Genomic DNA, 26051 nt, shown 5'->3' with positions numbered 1-26051 from the left:
CATTAGCCGATGCACATTATTCCATAATAGCATCATTTGCTATGATGAATCCAGCGATTTAGCCTATTAATGTACTCAGGGTTTCGCCTGAGGGTCCACTGATGAAGGCGTGTCAACGTAACCGTTTATGGCGCACATGCCAGAGCAAATGCATACTTTTAGTGTTACAGAGATGAATGGTTGTCCATAGGAATTACTCTGATACAAGTACAAATAGTCCTTTAGATGGGATCCCTTTCCAGTTGCCTTATTTGTTTAGGTGTGACCTAGTTATTATTTTTACAGCTGTTTCTCAGTGAGCAGCTACACCTCAGGAGAATCGCCATGGATGCACCTGCTATCGGATTCCTACAGTTGAATCTATGGCCACAACTTCAGTTGTTGCCCTGAAGTTATGTTTTCTCAATTTCTTTCAATGGCCCACTTTTTGCTTCAGAGCAGCATTCCTAAGTATCTTAGACCACAACAGAAATGACCCCATTACCGTGGTAACAGTAATGCCCTAGCACCGTGATGATAGCCTACGAAAAGGCGGAAACATTCGACAATACCAGCTCTTAGCATAGAAATAGCTCTGCAAAGTGCAGACATTACACAGAGCCATAGTGTGAAACAGTTTTCACAATGGGGGTGTAAAGGTCAATCCCTTTGGCTATTTGCTGGAACACTTTTTATTGGGAAACATTTATGAGAAATACATGTTTTTTTATTTTTTTCAAATTTAAATGATTCTTTGCTGTTGTAGGTGTCTGGATTGTTGCTGTCTTGTTGCTGATACTTGTGCTGTGTATGTGGGCTTGGATTCTTGGCTAGAGTTATTAGCTATAATGGCATGTGGCAAGGGCGATTGGCTATTGATTGACTGACCAAGTAACGGAATAAAATGTTGAAAATGTTGAAAATGATCTCTTTTTGTTCTCTGAAAAACTCTAGAGAATGCAACTATGACCAGCATTTTAGTTCGACTTGTAATTAGCCATTAGTTTATGATAATATTCCTGTCATGACCTAATGGTGCAAAAATAACATGCTTCCACAAATGTCACAACCGATACATATGATGAGTAATTGCCAGTGAGGTTAACGATGCAGAAACTGTGATTATGAAGAGCTTGTTACCAATTTCATGCACTTCTGAGGAATTCACGAATTAAGGGAAATCAATTGATGAAAATGAACTTTTCGAAATACCTTGTGAGAGGCAATTAATCTTGAACGGTAGAGCTGCACTGGGCATGTAATTCAAAGATAAGCTATCACACACTTATTGAAATAGCTTCTAATTTATTCATGCTAATCAGTGTCTTTCAGCCTCGGCATCTTGCTTATGATAAACAAAATTCCTCTGCACGGGCCACTCTCCTTTCATTCTCCAAGATGATCACAGTGGGTTTTCAATTAGCCGTGTGCCTACAAAGTGGCTTTGATAGGCGGAACCATGCACAAAGCCTATTTCAAATGCAGAAGTCTCAAAAGGAAACAGTGAGACTGTCGGAGGGCATGCTGCTTTCCAGCAATGAAATATCAGTCTGTGACCAAACGACCGTTGCTATGGGTGATCCACTGTACATCTCAGTTCTCTACGTGAGAGGAGTTTCCGTGTGTGAAATGGATGATCTGATGTGAGGACACAAAGCTCTGTCTCCATCTGTCACTGTGCCTTGATGCAGCGCAAAAGGTCAGAGTTCACACTACTGAACCCGAGTCGTGATTAATGGGGAGAGAGCGGCTGGCAGCCAGCAGACACAAACTACTGCCATTTCACTTATAGCAGGGGAGCTCAACTCAGCTGGTGTTTAGATCTGCTCTTTTCTATCTTATGGCTCATCAGCTCGTCATACTCAGAAGATGTACTGCAGCACTGAGCCAAGCCAGATTAAAGGCCCTCAGTGCCACCATTACTGTAGACGAGGAGCTCACGCAACCATTATCTCTCAAAATTGTTTTCAGAACATTAATGAGCTGTATTTCAGTTATTGTATTTCAAATCAGATCATTTTGGTCACGTAAAGATCAAAACGTCATATTTCATGACTCAGATGTCCTATCCTATGAAAAAAAATAATCAGTACATGTATAGTATCAGTGTCTGCTATTATATCTATAATGCAGCTAATAATTCTTTATTTTAATTTAGTAAATCCAAAATTTGAGTGTGATTACTCTGGATTGGCTGCAAATAAAGCATGTCCCCTTACTGTTGCCTATTGATGAAGGATATGTTAATCATATGCTCTGTGATGCAAAAGGGCATCAGGTTTTAAACAGCAGAGGCAGGAAAGTTCTTGTGATGAAAGTCCAAAAATGGTGAAAAGAAAAAAAAAAAAAAAAACAAGATCAATCACACAAAGTAACCAGCTTATTTCTGCATCTTCTGTGATGAAGGTTTCATTAAAAAACTCCCCAATTGCTGCTGGGAAATGAAATCTCAGAGCTGAGGAAAGCCTTCCTGAGCACGGCAAATGACAATGTCAGGTTCCATACTCCTCAAAGTGCCCTTGATAATTTTCATGGCTGTCTTTTAAAATATCCTGGATTAGGCTTCTTGGGGACCCATCATCATCAGAGCGATGTGCTATGGTCCTGTATTGGGTCATCAATTTGTGATGACATTAAGCTATTGCCTTGACATATTAATATGTAGCTCTCAATTTGTCGTTTGGTGGAAAAGAAGTCCGAACTTCCAGGCAGTGTGGTGAATCACCCAGAAACATAGGGTCTGGAGTGAACCTCTAAACGCAGCACACTGTTTGTCAAACTCTCTCGCTGTCCCTCTCTCTCTCTTTCTGTCTCTATTTATTTCTCTCATTGGTGAGTCACCCAAGTCCATGATAAATAGCACTGCCTGCCAAACAAGGGAAGGTTTAAGTGCTGGAGAGGATTAGTGATTATTCTCAGAGTGAGAGAGAGGGAGTGAGAGAGTGTGTCTGTGTTTGTGTGCGTGTGTGTGTGTGTTTGCATGCACGTGTGTCTGAGAGTGCATACATGTGAATGAATGCGCTATGTGTGTGTGTGCATTTCGGTTTAGTGTGTCTGTGTCAGCTAAAGAAGCTGCCACAGTTGTTCTGTGATTCTGGTCTCTGGTGCCCCTTATTGACTGCTCTCCTGCACAGTCCACCCCTGGGTGCGGTGAAGGGTGGGTGGGAAGGGCTGCAGTGGAGGGTGGGCAGTGAGGGGTGGGTGGCAGAAAAAACTCTTGGTCTAAACAACACGGAGGTAATATAGGGCAATTTGTACCTAGGGAGGACTTTGGAAAGGCCAAAATCATGAATATTCAATAAATCGGTGATTATTTAAAAGCCCTGAGCATGGTCTTTGTGGAATACAGATGTCAGATCCTGCATGTTCATTTATTGTGCTACTCTAGAGCACTGATTGTCTAAATAATGAGTTCATACAGAGCATCCATTATTGTGATCAGCTTCAATAACAATCCATAAAGGTTCCTCTTCTCTGATTCGCCAGGACCTTTGTTTTATAACATATTCTCAGCTACAATCCATAAATAAACCTGACCAAGGGACTGTCGGAGGCATTCTGTAACTGGAGCCCTGCACAACTAAAGGCCAAGGAAGCTGAAAGAGGGAGGAAATCTTTCACTGCTGGTTAATTGCACTTACTGAACCAAATGAATTTCAGGAATGAGACAGGGTGGCGGCACCCCACTGTTGGTGGCCAGCCTGCATTCAGCGTGATGTACACAACAGTGCTGTGGGGACAGGGAGGGCTGCCTGTGATATTTTTCTGCCCAATTAAGGCCAGAGTATGTCTGAGATAGTGCCACCCCACCCCCACCACCCCCAAGCAAATCAGTTTCACAGCTATCCTACTGTTGATGAAGGTCACACTGTATGATAAACATGGCCTAGAGGATCATTGCTGGATCCACAGAGGAATGGGAGAGGTCTCTGCTGTGATTTACACCTCTGAGAACAAATTGTTTAATGCTACAAAAGCCATGAGCTAATGCCACTGGTCACTGAGAATTTAAATTTCATTAACACTATACGTGCATCTGTCTCATCCTTACATGACTTGTCATTAATATTCTGCCGGCACCAATTTCAACAGAACAACGGGCTGTAAGATGCTGGTTCCCAAATATGGCAATCAAGATTTTTTTGTCCACTGATCAAGTGAGCACCATCAAAACTCCCATCTAATTATCCCCGGATGGGAAATTCAAAAAATACAGACTACAGTTATCGTCACCGGTTGACTATAACTATGACTTTGACTATGACGATGGATTAGGCTTTGTCCGTCCATCCTTAAGCCACCATTTCTAGATTACCAAAATTTCCCAATATAAACTTCTTTGTTAATCACAGTGTCTCTGATTTAACCTGACTGCCTCACCACAACAGCACCGACAGGGCAACAGAGCCCTAAGTGTCAACCTCAATATCCCGGACACCGCTGGTTCAAATTTGATGAACCTTGAGGGAATGGTGTGTTTTTACATCTATATATCCAATATCGACAAAATGAAACTGACTGGCTCACCACAGCACCACCGACAGGCCTCAAGGGCTCCAAGCATAAAGCAGCAATATCTCAGACACCGCATATCACACAAACAGAGAGAAAAGAGAGAACATTATACTCCACATAAGATTACTCACTTTAGTGTGCGGCACAAATAATAGTGAGCAATGTAATTAGAAGTTGAAAATGACTTCAGAAAAAACAGACATGATGACAATCAGGTATGAGCCAATACTGAAGACATCTTCAGTCCACCATAAAACGGTGAAGAGAATTTGCAAAGCAGCTTGCACACTTTCACTTCCTGCACCCACGATGAGACAGGAGACAGCTTGGGTTGGCATAGTTTAGACAGAACAGACAGACGACTTGCAACCCAGTAGACTCCCTTCACATAATGTTCTAACAAAGACAGCAGGTCCAACTCGGCATGAAAATACTAAAATCTCCAGTTGACATGACAATGGAGAGACAGTCTTTGCCTCTGAAACTTGGACATGTAAACCTACTACTTGCAATGAATAAGAAGAGTGCTGGTTGGGAGTGTAAAAATGCATTCCAAAAATTCCCTACAACAAATTCACTCTATCATGTTTCTGACATGCCTTGCTTTTTTTTTTTTTTTTTTTTTTTTGCTCATCATTATTTATTTAACTGCTTAGTTTGTTTTGGTGGTTTGCCTGCTTTAGCACTTTGGGCAATGTGCCTGTAATGTATACACAAGTGCTGCATTTTTTTTTTTTTCACTGTGTACATTTTTTCCAAAATAATATTTTTGAAATGGAATGGGCTGATACTGATTTGTTTGTGTGTATGTTTTTTTTTGTTTGTTTTGTTTTTTTTTTTTTTTATTCCAAAGATAAACTTACAGCATGTGCAATTATTTTCCTTGTGCATTACTTTATCAGGTTGCCATGGATGCAAACGTCAGCAACAGCACTCTGGGGTCTGTTGGCATTTTTACAAACAGGGTACAAACATCCAGCCTTCCAAGTGTTAAAGGGTAATGCTACTGAACATCAGCTTTGGAAAATCTCATTCTTGTGCACTGTGACAGTTTGCTCTGTTTGATTGAATATTTACTGCTGTGTCCAACAGCCAGAGACAAGAGAGATGAGTTTGTCCCTCCTACCAATCTGTAATATTACACAAAAGTACAGGTGCACAGAGAATAACTTGGGCTAGAAAGATTAAGTGGGACAGTATCCAGGACGGTTTTCTGGTGACCAGGATATACTGTCTGCTTTGGAATCAGCCCCACTGCCAGAGTCTCAACATGTTGATGTAATTGTGAACATGTATTTATTTACGATAAATAAAGTATTTACTATGCTATTTACTGTCATTGAAGCAGGTCCAGAAGTGCTGTAAGCTGTTACACACATGCTCCAGCAGATATTTGAAGCATTGTGTACTGAGGGTCATACTGGGTGAAATCAACCTTTTCACAGCAGATCGAGCTAAATCTGAAATTAAGAGAATTCAGAGATCTCGAACTGGATCAGTGCAACAAAGGCTGTGCAGCAGTGGACTGTGGTGTCCCATTTCATGTTGAATTGTTTTGTTTGTAAAGGCCCTACAGACTGTTTCAAGTGTCAAAATAAAATGCATAAGTTATTCTCCACTCATGTTGTGCCTGTTTCCCCTCTAGGGAAGAGAGATGTGAGAGCTGAGTGGCTGACCTTTGTCCTTACTCATTTTAATTAACCAGAGCTAATAGCAGCTATTTCCATGATGAGGACTCGTATTATAGAGTGCCAGTGCAAACACACAATGACACACACACACACACACACACACACACAGACCACGTGTGTGTGTGTGTGTGCCCATGTGCACACACACACACATACACGTGCTCACATAATAGAGGACGGAAAAACACAGGGACAAAGATAGTGATTCACACAAACTCATACACAGTCACATACACATACAAATGACAATGATTAGTAGCTAACTAAATGTCAGGGGGCATAATGGCAAAGCTGTTCCTTTAAACATTTTCACCTTTTATCCTTCCCTGGAATATCAGTGCCAGGCCACAGTGTTTTCACGCAATATTGCTCCACTCTGATCCTTGATACCTGGGCTTCATACTCAGCCATGGATAACAACACTTGAGGCACTTTGCGCTTTTCAGAGCGCTCAGTTGCCATATTGAGTAATTAGGAATAGATTCCCTTACAGTAGTGTTGTCGCAATTCCAGAAACTTGACTTTGATAGCAATTTTAAGTTGAATATGTAAAAATTCAATACCACTGTGCCATGATACCACCTCAGACAACAAAAATCAATCAAGCAATATCCTGGCTATAGTCATATTCAGGACATGCTGTCTATATGAAACTGAGATATCTTATTTATCCTGTTTATTCAAATCACTGTTCACATACAGTCATGAATATATTCTGAGGTTTTCTTGTCTTGACTTTATTTTCAAAACAAGCTTTTATTTACCCTACTTAGACAGTGATGGGTGATGAGAGCATCAGGCCATAATAAGGGAGAGTGTGTCCCATATGGCCACTTTCTTGATCCCCTTCTGTTATTTTGGTTTTGTTTTGTTTTTTTGTTGTTGTTGTTGAGTGTTTTTTCCACATTTTTTCTGATAGTAAGCTCTTTTTAACATCTTCAATGCAACCTGACCTGCACCACTGTCCTTGGGTTCTCCGCCTCTCTGCCTCTACACAGACTTTATCCACATTGCAGTGCTTTCTACCATCCATGAATGTTCATTGCTTTCATTATAGAAAGCAAGCATTCAGTCTCTTCTTCTCCCCGGAAACTTTATCATCTGCCAATCTGTGTTTTTCAGTTGAAACGGTACGGTGATGCTAAATGAATGAATTGACAGTAAATAAGGAAGTCGCATGTGAAGGAGTGCTCTTTCTGTGGAAACCACACTTGACAGGTCACACAACCCAAAAGTAAATGGAATAAGGTGTCTGCATACCTTAGTGCCCCAGTTAATTATCAGCATAATCAAGCTGGCATATTTATCATAACTTGAATAAGAGCTTATCCTGGTTGCTGTGCCAAAAACAGACAGAATATTCTAATATCTCAGTCATAGCCGAAATACCAAAATGCATGTATGTAAACATGCTCAGTAACTTAAAAAAACAAACAAAAAAACATAATAATAATAATAATAATAATAATAATAATAATAAATATCTTTGCAATAGGTACAACTGACAAAATAAGCCAAACAAGAACTCAAACAATACTGTGCAATGTCAAATGAAAACCACTAAGCTCTACAAGCTGTGTCTTATGATTCCTCTTCCTCTATTCCAATCCACAAGCCAGCAGCACGTACACGACCAGCGTAGGTGATGTGGAAAAGGGGCTTCAGCTTGCAGAGCACATTCAGTGGAAGCACTGAGTGTTGACAAAAGTCAGTGCTGAATTCAGTCACATGTATTAAGGCTGAACAATTTAGTAAAAAATAAATAAATAAATAAATAAAAATTGAGATTAATTTTACAGATAATGTGATTGCACTTTGATTGATGATTTCTGTTGGAATGTTCATCTTTGCATCATAATTTTCCTTTTCACTGAAAAACCTAGCAAATAATAATAATGTGATTTTTGCTGGGGTCTGTGGCAAACATACTAGAGAATACAAATTGTAGGCCAGGGCATCTCTGTAGCTTCACTACATTTATAATGCTATTCTGTTGCATATTTTACCTTTATCAAAAAATTGCAGCTCCTGCGATTTGGATATTGCACTTGGCTATATTGCAATTTTGGTAATATTTTGATTTCCCATGGTCCTGCGTTCCAAGAGTCCTAAGTTCCCAAGGTCCGGTGTTCCCACAGTCCGATGTTACCAGAGTCCTCTGTTAGCACACATTAACATTAACCTTAACCCTCCAAATGCATAAGTGGGGAGCGTCTTTTTCCATTATATGCTATATAGAGCTGGGGAACAGAGGACCCTGGAGACATAGGAATGACTCATATGCAGTTCACCAGAGGATTTTTGGCCAGCAACAACAGCTTGCATCATCTAGGGGGAAACAGTATATGGGGATAAAAGGAGGTAGATTGGATGTTGCCAGAATCAAACCTGCAACTCCCAGGGTGGTCCCTCTACCCAGGGACCACTCAGCACCATGTCATCCCTGGGTCTACAGTAAGTATTGAGTATATTGTGTTAAAGGGAGAAACCTGCACATCTTGTCAGGATGGGGCCTTGATTTATTGAAACGGTGACCCTGTTACAAGATAGAGAAAGATTTCTGTTCCTATCATTTATTATCAAGGATTTCAAAGTAAATGCCCAGTCTAGTAGCAGCATTCAGTCTCATCTCATCTTTCATGGGTCACGCTGAGCATTGATGAAATGTCCTGGAATGTTTCTGGTTCAATGACACATGAAGAACTTGAGATCAAACTGTTGAAGCCTTTCTGCATCAAGTGAGCCTTAAATGTGAAATGGTTTAACCAGTGTATTCACACAGTGCAATCTATTGTTAATTGAGTACAGAGCAAGGTAGAGCTAAGATGCAATTATGCTTAGACTTTATAGCGTAGATGGAGCCATGCCTCAGGAGGTATTCTCAACAGTAAATGAAAGAGAAATGTCATTGAAAAGGTGTTCATTCCCCGGATTAATTCAGAGAACGGCAGAAAGGTGCAGTTGACGAGGTTTTATTTTCGGACTCGGGTCATGAGAAAATGAAATCTATTTATATGTGCGCAGCAATTAATGAGAGTGACAGAATCGTACCATATCAAGCATAGGCTGGGATCTGTGAGGCCTTTTTATGCCACACTCTGTAATTATGCTCTATCAGTGCCCTGACATCAAAGAGAGGAGTGACGATCTGAAGGTTTAACCCTCTATTTCACTCTTTGCCAAGTAGCATCTTTCACAAAGCGACACACTACGTGGGCGTGGGTGTTCACTGTGGATCCGCACTGATCCATGTTACTGTCCAAAGCATTTTCATCACATACAGGATTATGCCTCACATTTTTGAAAGTATTAACCCATAAAGTACCTCATTGTGGGACATGGTGTTAAATTTGAGACCACCTCCCAAGAGGATTTACTGTATATTATTATATGTAAATTCATTCATTCTCAAACGTATGATCCTACTTGAAAGTTTAACTCAGGTATAGCATGGGAGATTGATGCAATAATCCAAATACAATGTGCTTGCAAGAATTCTTCAAATGATTTTTTTAAGCTCAACACCTTGGCCTTGAGTTTGGGGTTTTGATGATGAAACCATGCAATGCATTACCAAAGCCCATGTGAGCACTTCCTGGTGGAGGGAAGATTCTCTTCCTCCCTCTTCGCTGTGACAAGATATTCTTAGATGAAAGGTGCTGTGCATATTTAATGCATTATCACATCTGCAATCTTAATTAACAGAGGGGGAAGAGAACAACGGCTGAGGAGAAGGGTAGTCATGTGATGTGTAGGAGGCTGGGTTGGGCCTGATACCAATCTCTCATTCCTCTGAATCCTACATCTGCTACAGGAAATGGGTCAGCGTATGCGTGGTGGAGATGAGGCTGTGCAGATGAGGACCAGTGGTATACTAGTATTTATGAAGGTGGGCATACTGCCGAGGGGACGTGGGTACACTGTGACCCACCTTCCAGTGTCTTTTCATTGTGACAGAGGCAGCTAAATGCAGGGTGATTTGGAGCAGAGGTAGCTAATGGTCAAAATTCATAATACCTGATAATGTCAGTTTCACAGCCAGTAGGCAGAAACCATTCCTTTAAATCTTGTTAAGTCAAATATTTAAAGGAAGGGCTTAAGTGTCCTGTGCCAGTAGTGTCCTCCACCAAGCACACCTGGAGGAATAAAAAGGTCCCTTTAGTAATTCAGGCCCTAATCGCAATTTTCTGAGTTATGCCTCATGGTGCTTCAATATAGATTCACTGCTTTTGGCTGGCGTTATGTAAGAGATCTCTCTGCATACTGCTGGATGTCTCTGTCTCTGTTCATATTTTGTGGCTGAAATAATCTCAAGTTGAACAACATTTTCAGTGCAACCAGCCTATTGTCGTGACAGTGGAACAGCACATTTGCTACGGCCTTTGCTTCATTTGTTTGACTGCGTCTATGTTTCACTGTACAGTTAATGTGCAAAAAAAAAAAAAAAAAAAACATTGTGAGTGTAAGTGATACTGCACTGTTTTTTGTTCATGCCTGCTGATGTAAATTTGAACCATACTAACACGATACCCATCGGGGTATTTTGCTCTCTCAACACAGGGGTTTTTAAATTTCTCCCCAATGCAATAAGAGCAAAAATAAAACATTCAGGATGTGCCCTTTACTTCATGCAACCCTTTGAGCTGTAATGCCAAGGCTATAAAGCTTTTTGAATTCCATGATTTTCCCTCGTCTCGTGGGGGCTGTTTAATGGCAATAAAGCTGGGGGGAGATAGGCACAGATGCAAAAGTCTAATTTGTTGAGGTGACAGGGTCTCTGAGGGGAATAAATGTCACGCAGAGATTAAATGATTCTGAGAGACGAGGGAGCAGTCACAGTCATATCAAACCACCCTGCCTCACTTGCATATCCAATACCCTTTAATGCAACAGCATGTGATTCATGTGGTATGAAATCTAATGCTAACTAGAGATGCCTGTTGTTGCGAACTTGTCATAATGTTCATGTGAGAGGAAACCCTGTGGGATGGGATGAAAAAGACAGAACTGTTTGTGTCAGTCTGTGGCTCGAATGAATGTTTCCTACTGCATGCCCATCAGTGCTAGATACACGAAACATACTGACAGGTATACTTACATAAAGTGGGTGGGCAAAAAAAGAGTAAAAACACACAAAAAATGACTGTTGAATGTTAGGCCTTTTTACTATAATTAACCCACATTCTACATTGCAACAAACTATTTTGCAAATCATCGACTTTCAAATCTGAAATGTTCTGCTTCTGCAGCTAACAAAGACATCACCATTAATAAAAGGCAGAGCTGATAATTCTCTGTGTAAAGCAAACAGGGAGTATTTTGCAGCAGAGACCTTTTCACTCCGCCCAATTTCAAATCATCAGAAACACAGGGTTCAGCTCTATTTCACTGCATAGACCAGCAAAGCAAGGAGGGTGTGTTAGCCCGAGTAAACACAGTAGCTAATTAAACGAGAAAGCTCACCCTCACAAAAAATTCTCTCTCTTCAGATGAAATTCATATGCAGTTTTCTTTCATTTTACTTCCCCAGGGGAGGCAGGGAACACGAACACAGATGTTTTGGTGACGCACACCTTCTTCAATGTGTCTTAGGTGACAACATATGAAGACAATTTATAAATTCTGGTATTACCAGCTTAAAAAAAAAAAATCATGTGCTACACTTTGCTCCAACACCATCTGGTGGAGTAAATATAGCACCAATGTGGGAATCACTAACTATGAGACGGAGATCTGGGAAATTCATTTACAATTTCAGTTGAGCCAGAATTTAAAACCAAGAAATGTAAGCATTTGTTGCACCCTATTGAGCCTATTTTCTACCTTTTGGTAATGACAAAAGTTAAGTGAATGCAAATGAATGTGGTTAAAAAAGAAAAAGAAAATCAGAAATGTTTATTGTTTCACTTTTGGAATAAAACATATTTTTGGTCACATATCTGACCCAGGCGCATCACAAAGGGCAGAAACACAATTAAAAAGATCATAAATTTGCACTTATTGCAAATTAAACACACAAGGTTGGTGTTTGGAGATGGTAGTAAAATAAACATGCATTTACCTGACCACTCAAGGGTAAATCAACAGTTTTTACTGTCAATTTTAGGTTTCGGGGTTGACAGTGACATATTGGATTATTTCATATTTTCAGCAATTGCCTACTTGTGACTGCCGATAGCCACATGTTTTAAAAAGCTATTAAGCAGGGTCAGAAGACATGTCCCATGTGAAAGACTGGTGGAGTATGTTTCTCATGCTGGTTTTTCTTCCTGACTGCTTATGGATTTTAGACCATACTCACAGTGCTGTAACTATTTAGTCTACACAACAGCATTGCTATTAACATTTTTTTTTTAAATAAAATAATATTGCACTTAAAATATTAAAACTGATATTAAAATAGCCTATTTAATTCAAGCTCACCGGGCCACTTGGAAGTTGCCTCTGGCCTGGATGTGGCCCACAGGCTCTCAATGGATTAGCCAGCAGTAGATCATTTTCTAGCCAAACATTTTGCATTAATTGTTTCATCCCATGAAACAGTAAAAACATCTAGTAGGTCATATCATCATACATTACAGATTCAAAGGATCAAATCAAGATCAAAACAGTGCTGCTGATTTTATGAAATATAATATGGCCGACCTCACTGGGGTGATGGGATACTGCTGTGAAGAAAGTTTGCGGTCTCTGAAGGTTCATTTTCATATCATAGTGGAATGAATGGAAGCCAATGGCTGGATAAAAGGTAGAAAAAATTATATCGGAGTCCCGAAATACAACGATAGATTTTGTACATTTTACAATAAACATACAAAATCACTGGCAAGGTCCTTTAACACTGAAATAACAACAAAGACAGATGCACAGGTAACCTGATATTAAAGTACATGAACACCATCCATATCAAACACCCTCCACAGCCTCCCAAAGGATCAGATCTAAGTTTCACTGAATCTTCATGGGAGCATCGAGTATGAAGTAGATTTCCACCTCCTTCATCCCTCAAAGAGATGGAGGTTTTCCTTTTTGAAGAATGATCCAATATCCCACTGCACTCTGTTCAGAACGTGTATGATAACACTCCAAGGAAGACAGAAGCTGTTATGAAGGCAAAGGAGAACCCGATTCCTCACTGGATGCTTGATTTTTCTTTTTCTTTTTCTTTTTTTTTTTTTAAGTGATTCTGTTCTTTAGTCCACCCCGCTGACCAGACCGACCAAAATGACCATTGTAGTCAGACAGCACTGCCCACAGCTGGCATTTCAGTTCTGTGGACTTTGTGTTGGATAAGCTGCATAAGAAGCCTACCAGGTATGTGCGATATAATGGGCTGAGTCCAGTGTGTGATTTTTCTTGCATGTAGTCTCTCTCTCTCTCTCTCTCTCTCTCTCCTGTCTTTCTTGTTACTCCCGGTGGTGCAATGTCTAGTAAAGCAAAAATGCCAAAAAAATCCAAACTTTTTACTTCAACTGTCATATAGTCCCTGTAGCAGCATTAATAAATGTGGTATGCTTGGACTAAAAAAAAAAAAAAAAAAAAAACAGAATAAGGCATCTTTTTTTCCTCCTTCGCAAGTCTTCCTTTCCCTTCGGCAGATGAAAAACAGCGCACTCCCAGAAGCCTCTGCAACATGACAGAGCTGCTCCCCTGCTACATCTCATCTGTAAAGAAATCCCTCTGTTCTCCATGAGAGGGCTTTACCATGTGTACACAAGCATCGCACCGTGACAGGTAATGATTCACAACACACAGACTTTTGACAAAGCAAATAAACAAAAGTACAACATGTTGTAGAGTTATGGAGGTGCCATAATAGCGCATGTTGTGGCCCTACATAAATAGATACATGACTGAGTGGCTGGCAATATAATGAACCAAATTCTTAACTACAGCGAGTGGCCTGTCAGAGACTTGACCGCAGGCATTTATCAGCTGGAGTGAGTCATCTGTATCAAGACGTACTTCCTCCCTGCGACTCACACTCCAATGCATAGGTCTGTCTCACCGGCTTCCAGACCATTTGTCTGATGACTCAACACTTGCAAGTTCAGATAACGCATTCATAGCACTTGAACAAAAGCTTTGATAACAAACAAAAGTACCAGCTACATTGCAATCTGTGCATCTTACTGTTTAACTATTTCCCACTGTATTGTTTCTTGCGGGTCATTTACATTCTGCAATCCAGTGCAACTGTCTTATGAGTTCCATTTTTATCTCAACTCCACACATTATTGATTGCATCTCTTTGTTTGTTTGCCACTGCTTTTCACTCCTCTTTTTAAAGACACTGCTTCCATTTTTTATGACTGTAGCTAAACTAAATAGTAAATTCAATAAATTGGCACACAGTTATGAAAGCCTTGCATGACCTCCATATGAAAGGTGACTTAAGGCTTTAATTAGTTTCCAAAAATGTGTTATAAAACTGTTATAGGGGCCTTGTTCAGGTTTTATAAACCTGAGGTTGTGTTTCACTGGTTTGATTCATTGTCTTTGTATGACTACTAGGGCTGGGGCAATGAGGACAAAATCCTATATCATGATACCTCAATATTGATGTTGTGACAATATTACACAGGTGACTATAGAACAACTAGTCTAAAGAGTTCAAAAAATTCCATCCCTTTAATGTAATTCAGGAAAACCAGGAAAAGACAACACATGCCATATGACAACTTTAGAATATCTAAAATCCCAGACATCTAGTCTCATATTATGATATCTAATATATCTAATATTGATATATCGCCTTGCACTAATGACTAATACCAACCTGTATCATTGTACCAAACAGGTATAACTAGGCATTAGTTAAAGATGAAATCCCAGCATGGGACATTTTTGAACTGTAGAAAACAAATCGATATTTGTATGTCCAAGAGGTTACCACAGTGGGTCACATCCATCATGAATAATGTGTATTGGAAAATGCATTATTCAGCAGCAGACGGTTGGCATGCTTGCTTCAGTTTGATTGTGGCCATATGGCTGGTGGTGAGGGGCGGCTATGACCCTGCGCAACCCTGGTCCAACTCCTATTATAGAGTGTTCTTCATGAAGCCAACGACTGCAAAATGAGGTACAATAATATGATGGCCAACCGTTATTGTTGTGGTCCTGTAGCGGACATTAGTGCCTGCCAGGCAACTGACAGAGGTTTATAATACACTTTTTTTCACAGTTCTTTACCCAAGTACAGCTACACAAACATAACCTCACAAAAGAAAATAATGTCAAGACAATTGATAAAAGGAACATATGACATAAGTGAAAATAAGATGAAATTAACTGTATTCCATGTGGTTAAATACTTAAACCAAAGCATCCATCAGTTCTGTTGGCCTCTATTTTCTCTGTTACTACTGTCTTCTCTTTTCTACATTCTGCACTTTTCACATGTGCCTTTTAAAACATGTAAGTATTAAGGTGTCGCTTGCTTCCACACTGCAGGCGACAGCTTCCCACCATCGTCCCTCACACCTGAAGCTACGCATTATATTGACTTTTCTTAGATCTTACACTAAAGAACCATGTAGGAAAAAAAGGTGAAGGTAAAAACTGCAGGCTTTAACCACTCAGTGCAGTGATGCTACTTGTGAAATTCATCGCTGCAGGTGAAGTTGATTCTGAGCCCACGAAAAAAAAGGCATATTATTTCAAGGCATTTGTGATGGCATTACTAAAGAAAACATGTCAAATTGCAACAAATGGTGGTGAATGCAATAATTCTGAGGGTTTTGAGGTGCGTGTATCAACGGGGGCAGAAAAGAAATTATGATATCTAGGCACACTGCTGCTGGTGCTATTGCCAGCACTGCCAAAATAGGCTGAGCATAAAGAAAGGAATTTTTATGTTGCCTCAAGGGAAGCCAATCATTCCTATCTTTTTTCTCACATATTGATTTGTAAACATCAAAGATGTTGCTCGAATCAAGCCATGCCATAGAGAGGCACAATAAGTACATGACATTTCAAACATGTTAGGACAAGATAAGCGCTCACAACCAACAATTCGCTCAAGGAGTCCATGAATGTAGCAGACAAATTATTCTGATCTAAGATCTTCAATCACATGCAGTAAAAAAGAACTATGATTCATGTAAATTACCTGCATGAACCAGACCTGAAGCGAGCCTTGGCTTGTTTTTACAAATGATTCCTCGGCTCTGTCCGAAGGAAATTGTGATTACAGAACAATGCATGGTAGTTAATTCAGTGATCAGTTAGGACAGGAAGAATCAATTATAATATTCTTCCCTCTAATTACTAATTACTAGACCCGTTTCATTTTCAGAAATAGGTTACAAACTACTCCTGCCTCCAGAACAGAAGAAAGTTGGTCAGAACAAACAATCCTTGGAGAGGCTGCGTTGTTGGACAGTAAACACAGGGAGAAGCAAAATAGGAGCCGTTAAATAAATAAAAATAACAGTTGCTGTATGCTGTTAAATATTGGTAAATTGCCTCAGACACAGACTGTCTACACAGTACTAGTAGTAACAGGGGAGGGTGCTGAAAAATGGCAGATTATTTATCCTGTAACTTTTAGTCCCATGTGGATGCACACCACATAATGGCCCCAAATAATGTATCATAACAGCTAAAATAGCTGAATTACGGCAGTAAAAACTGGACTAGCAACCACACTGAAGTATGGGAGCAATCGTATTTTTTTGTTTGTTTGTTTGTTTTCGTACACTTCTCTGTGATGAAAACCTTATTTGCCATTTTTTCTGATGCAGTAAACTCCAACCATGACAGAAGGCTAAAACAAATGCTGTGAACTGTGGAAGCACTAGTTGACGGAGGTCTGAGATGAACACTGTTTTTGTGCTTCACCACACATGCATTCACCACTGTCACTTCTGCCTGTCATCATCCAATATATGCGTATCCCACTCAGGTCATAATTACCCCATTTCTCACACATAATTGATTTCAAATTATTCTGGATGGCATTAATTCATTTAAATTTTAGATATTTACTTTATGCTCAAATGCAGAGCAATATATTATATTACGGAGAAGTGAGGGCTACTTGCTCAAGGACACTTCAAAAAGACACAAGGCAGTTGATGGACACATTGTCAGTTGCAGGGATCACCCCGTGACCTTTCAGCTGTGGGATGGGTCACTCTAACCACAAGGCCATCCTGCTACTCTAAACAAGTGACAAGTGCTGATAGAGCATTGCATTTCGCTGACACTCAGCCAGAGCAACTCACAGCAGCTCACTACGCCTGTAGAGGTTCAGTGCCTCAATCAAGGGATACTACCGCAGGACAGTGGGGATCAAACCTGGGACCTGTCTCACTAAACAATGAGCCGTCTCCTAGGGTGAGTCAAGGTGAGTCTCAGCTTGTAGGCCTAACAACTACATGACAGACAGCTGCACTACCTAGCAAATCAATTTCAAAGGACACTCTAGCATCTCGATGAAAGACAGCATTTCTGCAAGGAGGATGTGGGACCCTAACTACTTTTTTTACCTCAACTAAAAATTTGTTGAAATATGAGCACATTTCTATATTTGCATCCTAAACTCAGCATGGAAGATAGCATACAAATATTCTTTATGTGTATGCGGTCATTATGCTTCTGCTCCCTGCTTGCAGGCTCACTGAGTAGGGCAGGGACCGGGGTGAGCGATGCGGACGGTGTAGCGACAGTAATTATGGGCCATCACACTATGTTGTGTATAAATGCTGAAATTAATACTGCAAACAGAATATAGCAGACTGTATTATACTCTGACAAGTTGATTGATAACACTGCATCCTCCCTGCTCTTCCTGCCTAAACATATTCAGAGCCAAGTGGACCATAAAGGCTGTAAATCTTTGCGTCAGCCTGTTAAAGGAATAGAACATGGCATGTGGAAGATGGATTTTCAGTAGGGTCGTTTTCCCATTTTGCTGTTAGTCTAGTGTATAAGGCGCTTGTGCATCACCATACAAATTCAGACACGACCCCGTTGCTCCAACAACTAACAACGTTTCCGCCGCTGTCATCTTCTGTCATCAATTAGCTCTCTGCACACGTAATAGATAATCAACCGGGTTTCCCTTAAGACGCAAATGCATTTATTGACCTGGGCTGAGATGAAGCCCAATTTACACAATTTTTGAAGAGACCAGTGGCAGTTTGTTTCATAATGTTAAAGATTGAACTCCAAAGTTTTATACCTTTTGTAAATCACTGCAGTGGCATATATGTCAATAATATTGAGTCAAACTAGTCAGAATTCAGCTAAGGCTCATAAAAATCACACCTTATTTTATTGTTACCTGCTGTGACCAAATCCAGGGGGGCTTGATTAAAGCTACACAGTGCGCCTCGAGTCATTTACCCTCAAGACTCTTTACTTAGCATTACATAGCCTACAGGCACAGAATGCACCCTGCTACAATGTGAGTTTGTCTCCACAGAAGAAATTTCCACTATAATATTAGACCAAACAAAGTGCCTTAAAGACTGGTTCTTACCCGAGTGAATGACAGACACTTTTTGCGGCACAGATGGTGCGCGATACTCCTGTGACCATTAGCTACCCAGACTATGCGAGGATATTGTCAGATCCCATATGCTAAACTTTGTTGGGTGCATGATCCATGTAATCAGTAAACAATATGTTGGGGAAAAAATTACAGTTTACAATGACCGCCGATGCAAGAGGAGGACAGAAATGGTGTCAAAGCAGGCCAGTGTCCTGATAAACATGATAACTCATAATTATTTCTACTAATTCATGCATATGCACGCACGTATGCAGACAAGAGACACTTGTCCACACTTCTATACATACATCATGTACAATACACACCTTTCACAATGAGGTTGAGGAGCTTTGGCCGTGGGTTGCGTTCACTCTGAATGGAGCATGTGTACTGGCCGTCATCGGTTACATCCACTTTCTGTATCTGAAGGCTGTACTCGTGTTTGTCCCCGCCGCTGGACACAATGGACAGTCGTGGGTCCACAGACCACTTGTCATTCCCTGCGAATATGATGCTTGAGCGGTTCAACCAGGCTCCTTTAGAGATCCCATCCAACAGGTAGCACCTGCAGTAACAGGAGACACTTCAGTAAGGTCTGAGGAAATGGTTGTTTTTGGACTTGAAAGAGCCAACTAAATGCAAAGTTTTAAAATATAAATTCACCACATGTTTACAACTTCAATACAAATATTATTTTATAGATAGATAGATCGATAGATAGATCGATAGATAGATAGATAGATAGATAGATAGATAGATAGATAGATAGATAGATCGATAGATAGATCACTTGAAAATCAGTGACAGATGATAAAGAATTAATTTATTTAATTTCTTTAGATTTAGATTTAGTTCTTTAGAAAAAAAAAAAATCTCTGGCTGAAATTGCACTCATATTTTTTAAAAGGCTCATGGCTTTACTATTGCCAAACTGACTCAGAGATTGAAGCTACCCACTGATGCTGAGGTGCAAGCAGGCAGCCAGGTGGTCACCCCCCAGTCTATTTCTCAGATCTGTCATCACCCCAATCAAGGACAATAACCTAGCCAGACAATTAGAGGACACAGTTCTCTCTCTCATTGAGTGATAATCTCTCCTCTCTCTTGAGCAAGGTACTTTGTAATTTTACCTCAGCTGACATTCACATGCCAGTTGATTCCCTGCCACTTGCAGGGACCATCAAAATGAGCATGTAGCTGAAATATGAATCAGTACAAAACAATGACACAAGAGAGTCCAACTACATCCCATGGAATATCTATTCTGTTTTCAAACTTATATCCACAGAACATTAATATGTGATGCGAACTGATTATCTCACCGTACTTGCAGTGTAAGATACAAGCTTATGTAGGCTGTGATCAGCACGGGGTTTTTTAATGTCTCTGCTGTCATATGATCCCGATTGAGTCACTTTAACACGTAAATCACAGTGCGCTATATTTGGCTGGAGGGCATCACAATAATTTTGTTATTTGATGTCTTTTTAAATGAGTGGGAAGCCTTTTTTTGTCAGCAGGAGCTGACAAGCAGGAATTCAGAATGAAAGTAAATGAAATGCGGGAAGCACAAGCCCAGCTGTCATTCAGTTTCATGTTCTGCTGAAACGAAACAATGAACAATGGCTTTCAAAAGAACTATGTTCCTCTGATTCTGGGGTAGAGGAATTGTTTTATTGGGACTAAAAATTAATGTGGGTTGGTGGTAATGTTGGTCTCTGTGAACCATTTGCCTTTGAGTAGCCTTTGACAATAGAACTCTATCAGCACCTGGTGAATTAATTATGGAGTTGTTGCTGAGTGGTTTTGATCATCAACTCTATTCAACACCAATGAATACACATGGAATGTAAGAAAACATTAGTCACACTTACTCGTTTTATATAGTAAACTGGGGAGGTGAAAGCTAAAGTTTAAGGTTTGAGCCAACTGAGATATAGACTGGGCAAAAGAAGCTGATCCTCAGTATCAACAAAGGGAGTCATTCCTGTGTTCCTAGGGTCCTGTGTTCCCTAGATTTATATGGAACATAATAGGAACATGACAAAGGGTCATGTTGTTATTATTGTATTCCCAGCATCCCATGTTCCCAAGGTCCTATGCTCCAGGGTCCTGTGTTCCCAGGGTTCTATGTTCCCATGGTTCTATTTTCACAAGGTCCTATGTTCCCAGGGTCCTTTGTTCCCAAAATCTTATGTTCTCAGGGTCCTATGGTCCCAGGGTCCTGTGTTCCCAGGGTTCTATTTTCACAAGGTCCCATGATCCCATGTTCCTAAGTTCCCAGGGTCCTTTGTTCCCAAAATCCTATGTTCTCAGGGTACTATATTCCCAAGGACTTATGTTCCCAGGGTCCTATGTTCCCAAGGTCTTATATTCCCAGGGTTATAAGTTTTCTTCGGCTCTACATTGCACATCATAGGAACCTGCAAAAAGATGTTCTACTGCTCTTGCATTCGGGAGGCTAGGGTTAATGTGTGTTAACAGAATGCTGAACTGGGGAGCATAGGACCCTGGGAACATAGGGCCTTAGGAATTTAGGACTCTGGGAATTTCAGACTTTGGGTATTTAGGGCCCTGGGAACATAGATACACTCCCTCAACAAAGATGTCCCTAATATTAATTTAATGTAATTTAATTTGCACTTTTAATTTTTACTTTATTATGGTCCTGGTCATTTGTGCTATAGGACAGTAAAATATAACTTTTTGCACTGCATAATAACAGAAATTACACCAGGGCTATGAGTGTGCAGCGATTTCTTACTATTTCACTGGTGTCATGGCATGCCCAGCACCTCAACATCCATAAGAATGTTCTCTGTACTTCTTTCGCAATCCACACTTTGCAACACCATACTATACAGTAGGCCCTCAGACTTTCATAGCCTTGTGTGCCCCCAGGGCGCTTGGAGGGAATCGGACCCATTACGTGGCATTACTAATGCCATGCTGCATTGAGCTACAGGTCCACAGGCTGCTGACATGTCAACAAGAGGAAGTGTAGGCATTCAAAACCCACTGGCACACAAACTCTGACATTCAATGCCACACTATTGAAATGTTGATGGCCTGAGGGGAAAATACTTTGATGTAAGACATAAAACAGCCAAAAACTTTCAGGAATACATACAGTCAGGGGTAGCCTGCACACAGGACAGGTATACTGGTTAGAAATGGAAAATGTATCTGTGCAATGTGTGAACATGTGCTGATTTGTGTGCACGTCAAGCACTCATAAATGCATTTTGGAGTACTCTCTTTGCAGGGAAATCCTTTGACCAACTCAAACTTAAAAATAGAATCTAATTACTTTCTCTTGCTTTTGAAATACTTTGCCTCCACAATCTTCACCAGTTTTGTGAATAATATCTCACCTTTTTGATTTTCCTTAAATTGTGTTCTTATTATCATCTACAACCTTAAACTATCAGTTTCCGTTGTGAAACATTATGTTAGTTAAAATATTTTTACTCATTTGAAAGGGTTTGAGTCAAGACCAAGTAAGCACATACTTTGAGTATTTGTAATCTAATAACTGTGTTTAAACAGTGTTTACAACAGTTACTTTGGAATAAGATCAACTGTTCCCACGGATATGCAGACATGCAAACCTATCGCTATGGTTTGTTATTTCCATCACAGGCTTTCAATGCACAGTGAGAAGATAGTGGCCACTCATGTAACCTATTATAGTATTAGAGTGTATAAGGCCTCATAAATTAAATTCTGATGCAGCAGATAGCTGGGACAGACAGCAGAAAAAGGAGGACACAGCAACTGGGACTCACAGAGAAATGAAACCGGGGTGTTCTTGTATTGACTACAAAAATATATGACAAATATTTCAATTTCAGACTTGACAATTACAAATCCCTATCTGGAGCTGTGCATAGCTTTTGAAACCTGACAGTCTCGTTGAAAATTGAACATCTAGCAAACAAAGAGTTCCAGTCCAGTCTCATACAGTCAAACAAACTTGGCTGTGAACAGACTATTACATGGCCATACCTTGAGATCAGTGTGATCATCACTGGGGGCAACATAGTGTATTTGTGAAAGCTTGCTGTATAGAGATATTGTAGACAAGGTGATGAAAGCTGGGGTCAACATTGCCACAATGCACTTGTTTCACTTTTAACAATCCAGCGCTGTCTGCACTGATGAAATTACATCACAGCCTGTCATAAACAGTGAAATAATGAGTGGGAAAAGGGGCCATCAAGTTTGGCTCTTTAGCTATTGTCAATATGCCATCCAGACTGCCAGCACCGGCAATAAAGCCACCGAGGAAATCAGTTTGGCACCCAACACAAAGCTCTGTACCTTCTATGCCAAGAAAATGTCCGTCAGGCAAGCGGGTAGAGGACAATGGTCTAGTCCTGGCTGGCCTCACCCAGAGGAGGCTCTGCCCTAGAGGTATTGTCACAAAACAGCAGTAAACAATGGAGAATGGACAGTTATGAAAATTGTGCAACAGAGAAGTTCAGGTTGAAGACAATGTCCACATGGAACTGTCTGTAAGTTAGCCCACTGACCAAACAAGCAATAGTGCTGCTGGCCTCAGGCAAGACTTACTGGAGGAGCCTCAAGGCGAGTTTCACTCCTTTTCAGGATCCTCATCAACAAAACAGAAATGCACTATACAGCCACAGAAGATTAAGGACACATATTACAGCTATTATTTTGAGGTAATGATAAGCCTAGAGGCTACAAATGCAAATGTAATTATCAAGACATTTTGATACAACCTGTGTAAAACATAATTGATACATAAATAACATAAATAAACCAGCAGAAAAAATCTGATGCTGAATATATAACCTGCATCTACAAGACACCAGTGCTTAAGTGGAGTATGGATCCTTGCCAAGATCATTGCCTTTAGGTGGCTTTTTTATTTACACGTCTTGTTTTTGAGTTTCTTTGAGAGCCACATTTCTTGTTCTTTGATACTAAATCTGCATGAATTTCGTACATTTCATTTACAGACAGTGGCTACTCTGGTAACTTAATACATTTTCTTTTCAGCTTCATTGCAAGTCATTTTGGAATATATTATAGAAATGTCAACACACTCTTGCACTGTAATTTCCATTACCACAACAATATACCACTTCATATTTTAGTATGAAATGAAATCAGAAAACACAGCAGAAACCTCGTAGTGATAACAGCAGAGCGAGAAGTCACTACAACCAAGTCTTGTTGCCAGCTAGGTCTTTATGCTGCAACATTTCACTTCATCTCCTCAAAGATTTCCTTCACAGAGGCACAGCAACACAAAAACGATAACACCTAAGGTGGGCTCTTCTTTCATCAAGCCCCCTCTCCTTTAGCAGCCCACCGGGAGACTAGCTTCCCATGGATTACACAAAGCTAAGATAATTATTGCATAGACCCCAGAGCATGCATTCTGAAGCAGCTTTTACACCTAAAATATGCATTAATTGATACTCTTATTTATCCCTGCTTCTGATGAGTGACTGCAGAGCCAAGCTCATTATGAGCATTTTTTTTTTGTATCTGGCTCACAAAAAACACAGAGTTTTATTCAAACCTCAGTGATTATGTACAACGTGTACAAAAGGAAAGTGATTGGGTGGTGTTTGAGCACCTTGTATGAATGGAAAATGATGAGAAACCATTAATTACAGTATGGCAGTTATTAAGAGAAGCAGATTGTAATCCGTTTAGCCGAACTCATTCAAGCTCTTTGATCGGGTGCCATAATTAACACTGGGGCATCACTCTGACCCAGATTCGTATTTGCTTTTCAAAATTGTTTTCTCGGTTTCCTCAAATGTAAATATTCTTCCTGGCACCAACTTCACAGATCTCGTCTTGCAAACGTATTCCGGTGTTTCACAGTCTGATAGTTCACATTAAGCAGATCTTTTCTCTGCATTTGGCAGAAGAAATGAGCACACGTCTGGATGGCTCCCTCTGTAGTCTGAGATTTGTCGTTATGTAACACTTATGTAATAGACACCCAGGACATTTAAACTTTTAGCCATGCAGACCCCATTTAAGCTCCCTTTTCTCTACATTCAATTCACAATCGAAATTAGACAGGACAGTATAAAGAGTTTATTCCAAAAAATGCAGCTGCGGGGATACATTAGATGTGCAGAAAGATGCATCTCAAGCCGATTTGATTAGGCACCTGGCCTGTGTTAGTTTAAAAAAATCCTTTGTCACTGCATACATACTGCATATGTTTTCATGTGTAATATTCTACCCTTTGTTGGATTTTAAAATTGTGTCTTTGTTATCTCATTTTTTTCCTCTCTTTACTGTTTGCAGTGAGAAGTTGTGTAAGCCCCTCGAGGTTTCTTTGTGCCACAGTTTGCATTTTTTTTTTAAATCTCCTTTTCTAGTGTTTGCAAATAAACTAAATCTACAGTCATGCATTATGTAGCTTAACTGAGTTACATCATGTTATCCTTTATTCAGTAACTTATTGCTTGCATTACATGCTTTGCACATTACATTAAGCCTTACATATTAATTTTTTTGTAAACTACAGGATTTAAAACTGGTGTACTGAGAGAGTCACTGCAAAGACCACCAGGAATATAACACATTCTGGTCCTTATTGTACAGCCGGCATAAGTCAGAAAATCAGTGGTTCACAGTATCATTGGAGTGGAACATCTGTTTAGAGACAATGGTTTTGTGTTTCTCTTAATAGTGGAGTGCACTTAACCCGCTCGAATGAAAGAAGTGATTTGAAGAGCATAATGAGAGAGAGTAATTCAGTCGTTAAAAAATGCACGAGGAAAGCCTTTTGATTGTGAAGTCAGGGACAGATGTTACGCTCCATTGTTGCTGCTTCACACATTAAGAAAGAGATGCCTCGATAACTGAACTAGCGCTATTCGCACTATGCTCCACCACCTTTAATACAACTAGCTGCCCTCAACAGAGCTCAATTGTCCAATGAATCCTCAAGTGAGAAAATGCATTTCACACTGACAGAGTGTATGTCGAAACACTGGTGAAATGAGGGTATGTGAGATGAATGTGTGAAAATCCCAGGTCTTTTCTGCTGGTTGGTTGGAGAGTTAATCCTTCTTTAGATCGTTTTTTTTTTTTCTTTTGCAGTTTTGCTATACTGGCTACAGTAGTACACAGTGGAGAGCAAGAGAAAAGATGGGAGTATTGAGGCTTTGCCACATGACAAAGGTCATGCCGGATTCACACCCATAAGATTGCCAGCAATCTCATGGCTATGCCGTAATTGCCTGAGGCACTAGGATACCAGGGTAAGCCAGGGTAGGCTCCGTATGAAGCCTCTACATGTGGGCAACATGAAGGAAACTGAGTTCAGTCCCTCTTGAACAGATTCAAGCTGCCATGTCTGT

The 26051-nt window shown here is 40.2% G+C and overlaps 1 protein-coding gene across 1 annotated transcript in view; it reads right to left on the bottom strand.

The window, feature by feature from the left end:
* negr1 (neuronal growth regulator 1) overlaps positions 1-26051 on the bottom strand; it is a 134581-nt gene that overhangs the window by 70591 nt on the left and 37939 nt on the right. Inside the window, exon 2 of the mRNA XM_030050179.1 lies at positions 19014-19252. Coding sequence (XP_029906039.1) covers positions 19014-19252 — 239 coding nt within the window. The remainder of the gene's footprint in view (positions 1-19013; positions 19253-26051) is intronic.

The sequence above is a fragment of the Myripristis murdjan genome, chromosome 4, assembly GCF_902150065.1.
Source record: "Myripristis murdjan chromosome 4, fMyrMur1.1, whole genome shotgun sequence".
Taxonomy (NCBI): Eukaryota; Metazoa; Chordata; class Actinopteri; order Holocentriformes; family Holocentridae; genus Myripristis; species Myripristis murdjan.
Note: the sequence above shows the minus strand (reverse complement) of the source record. Positions and strands in the feature narration are given on the sequence as shown.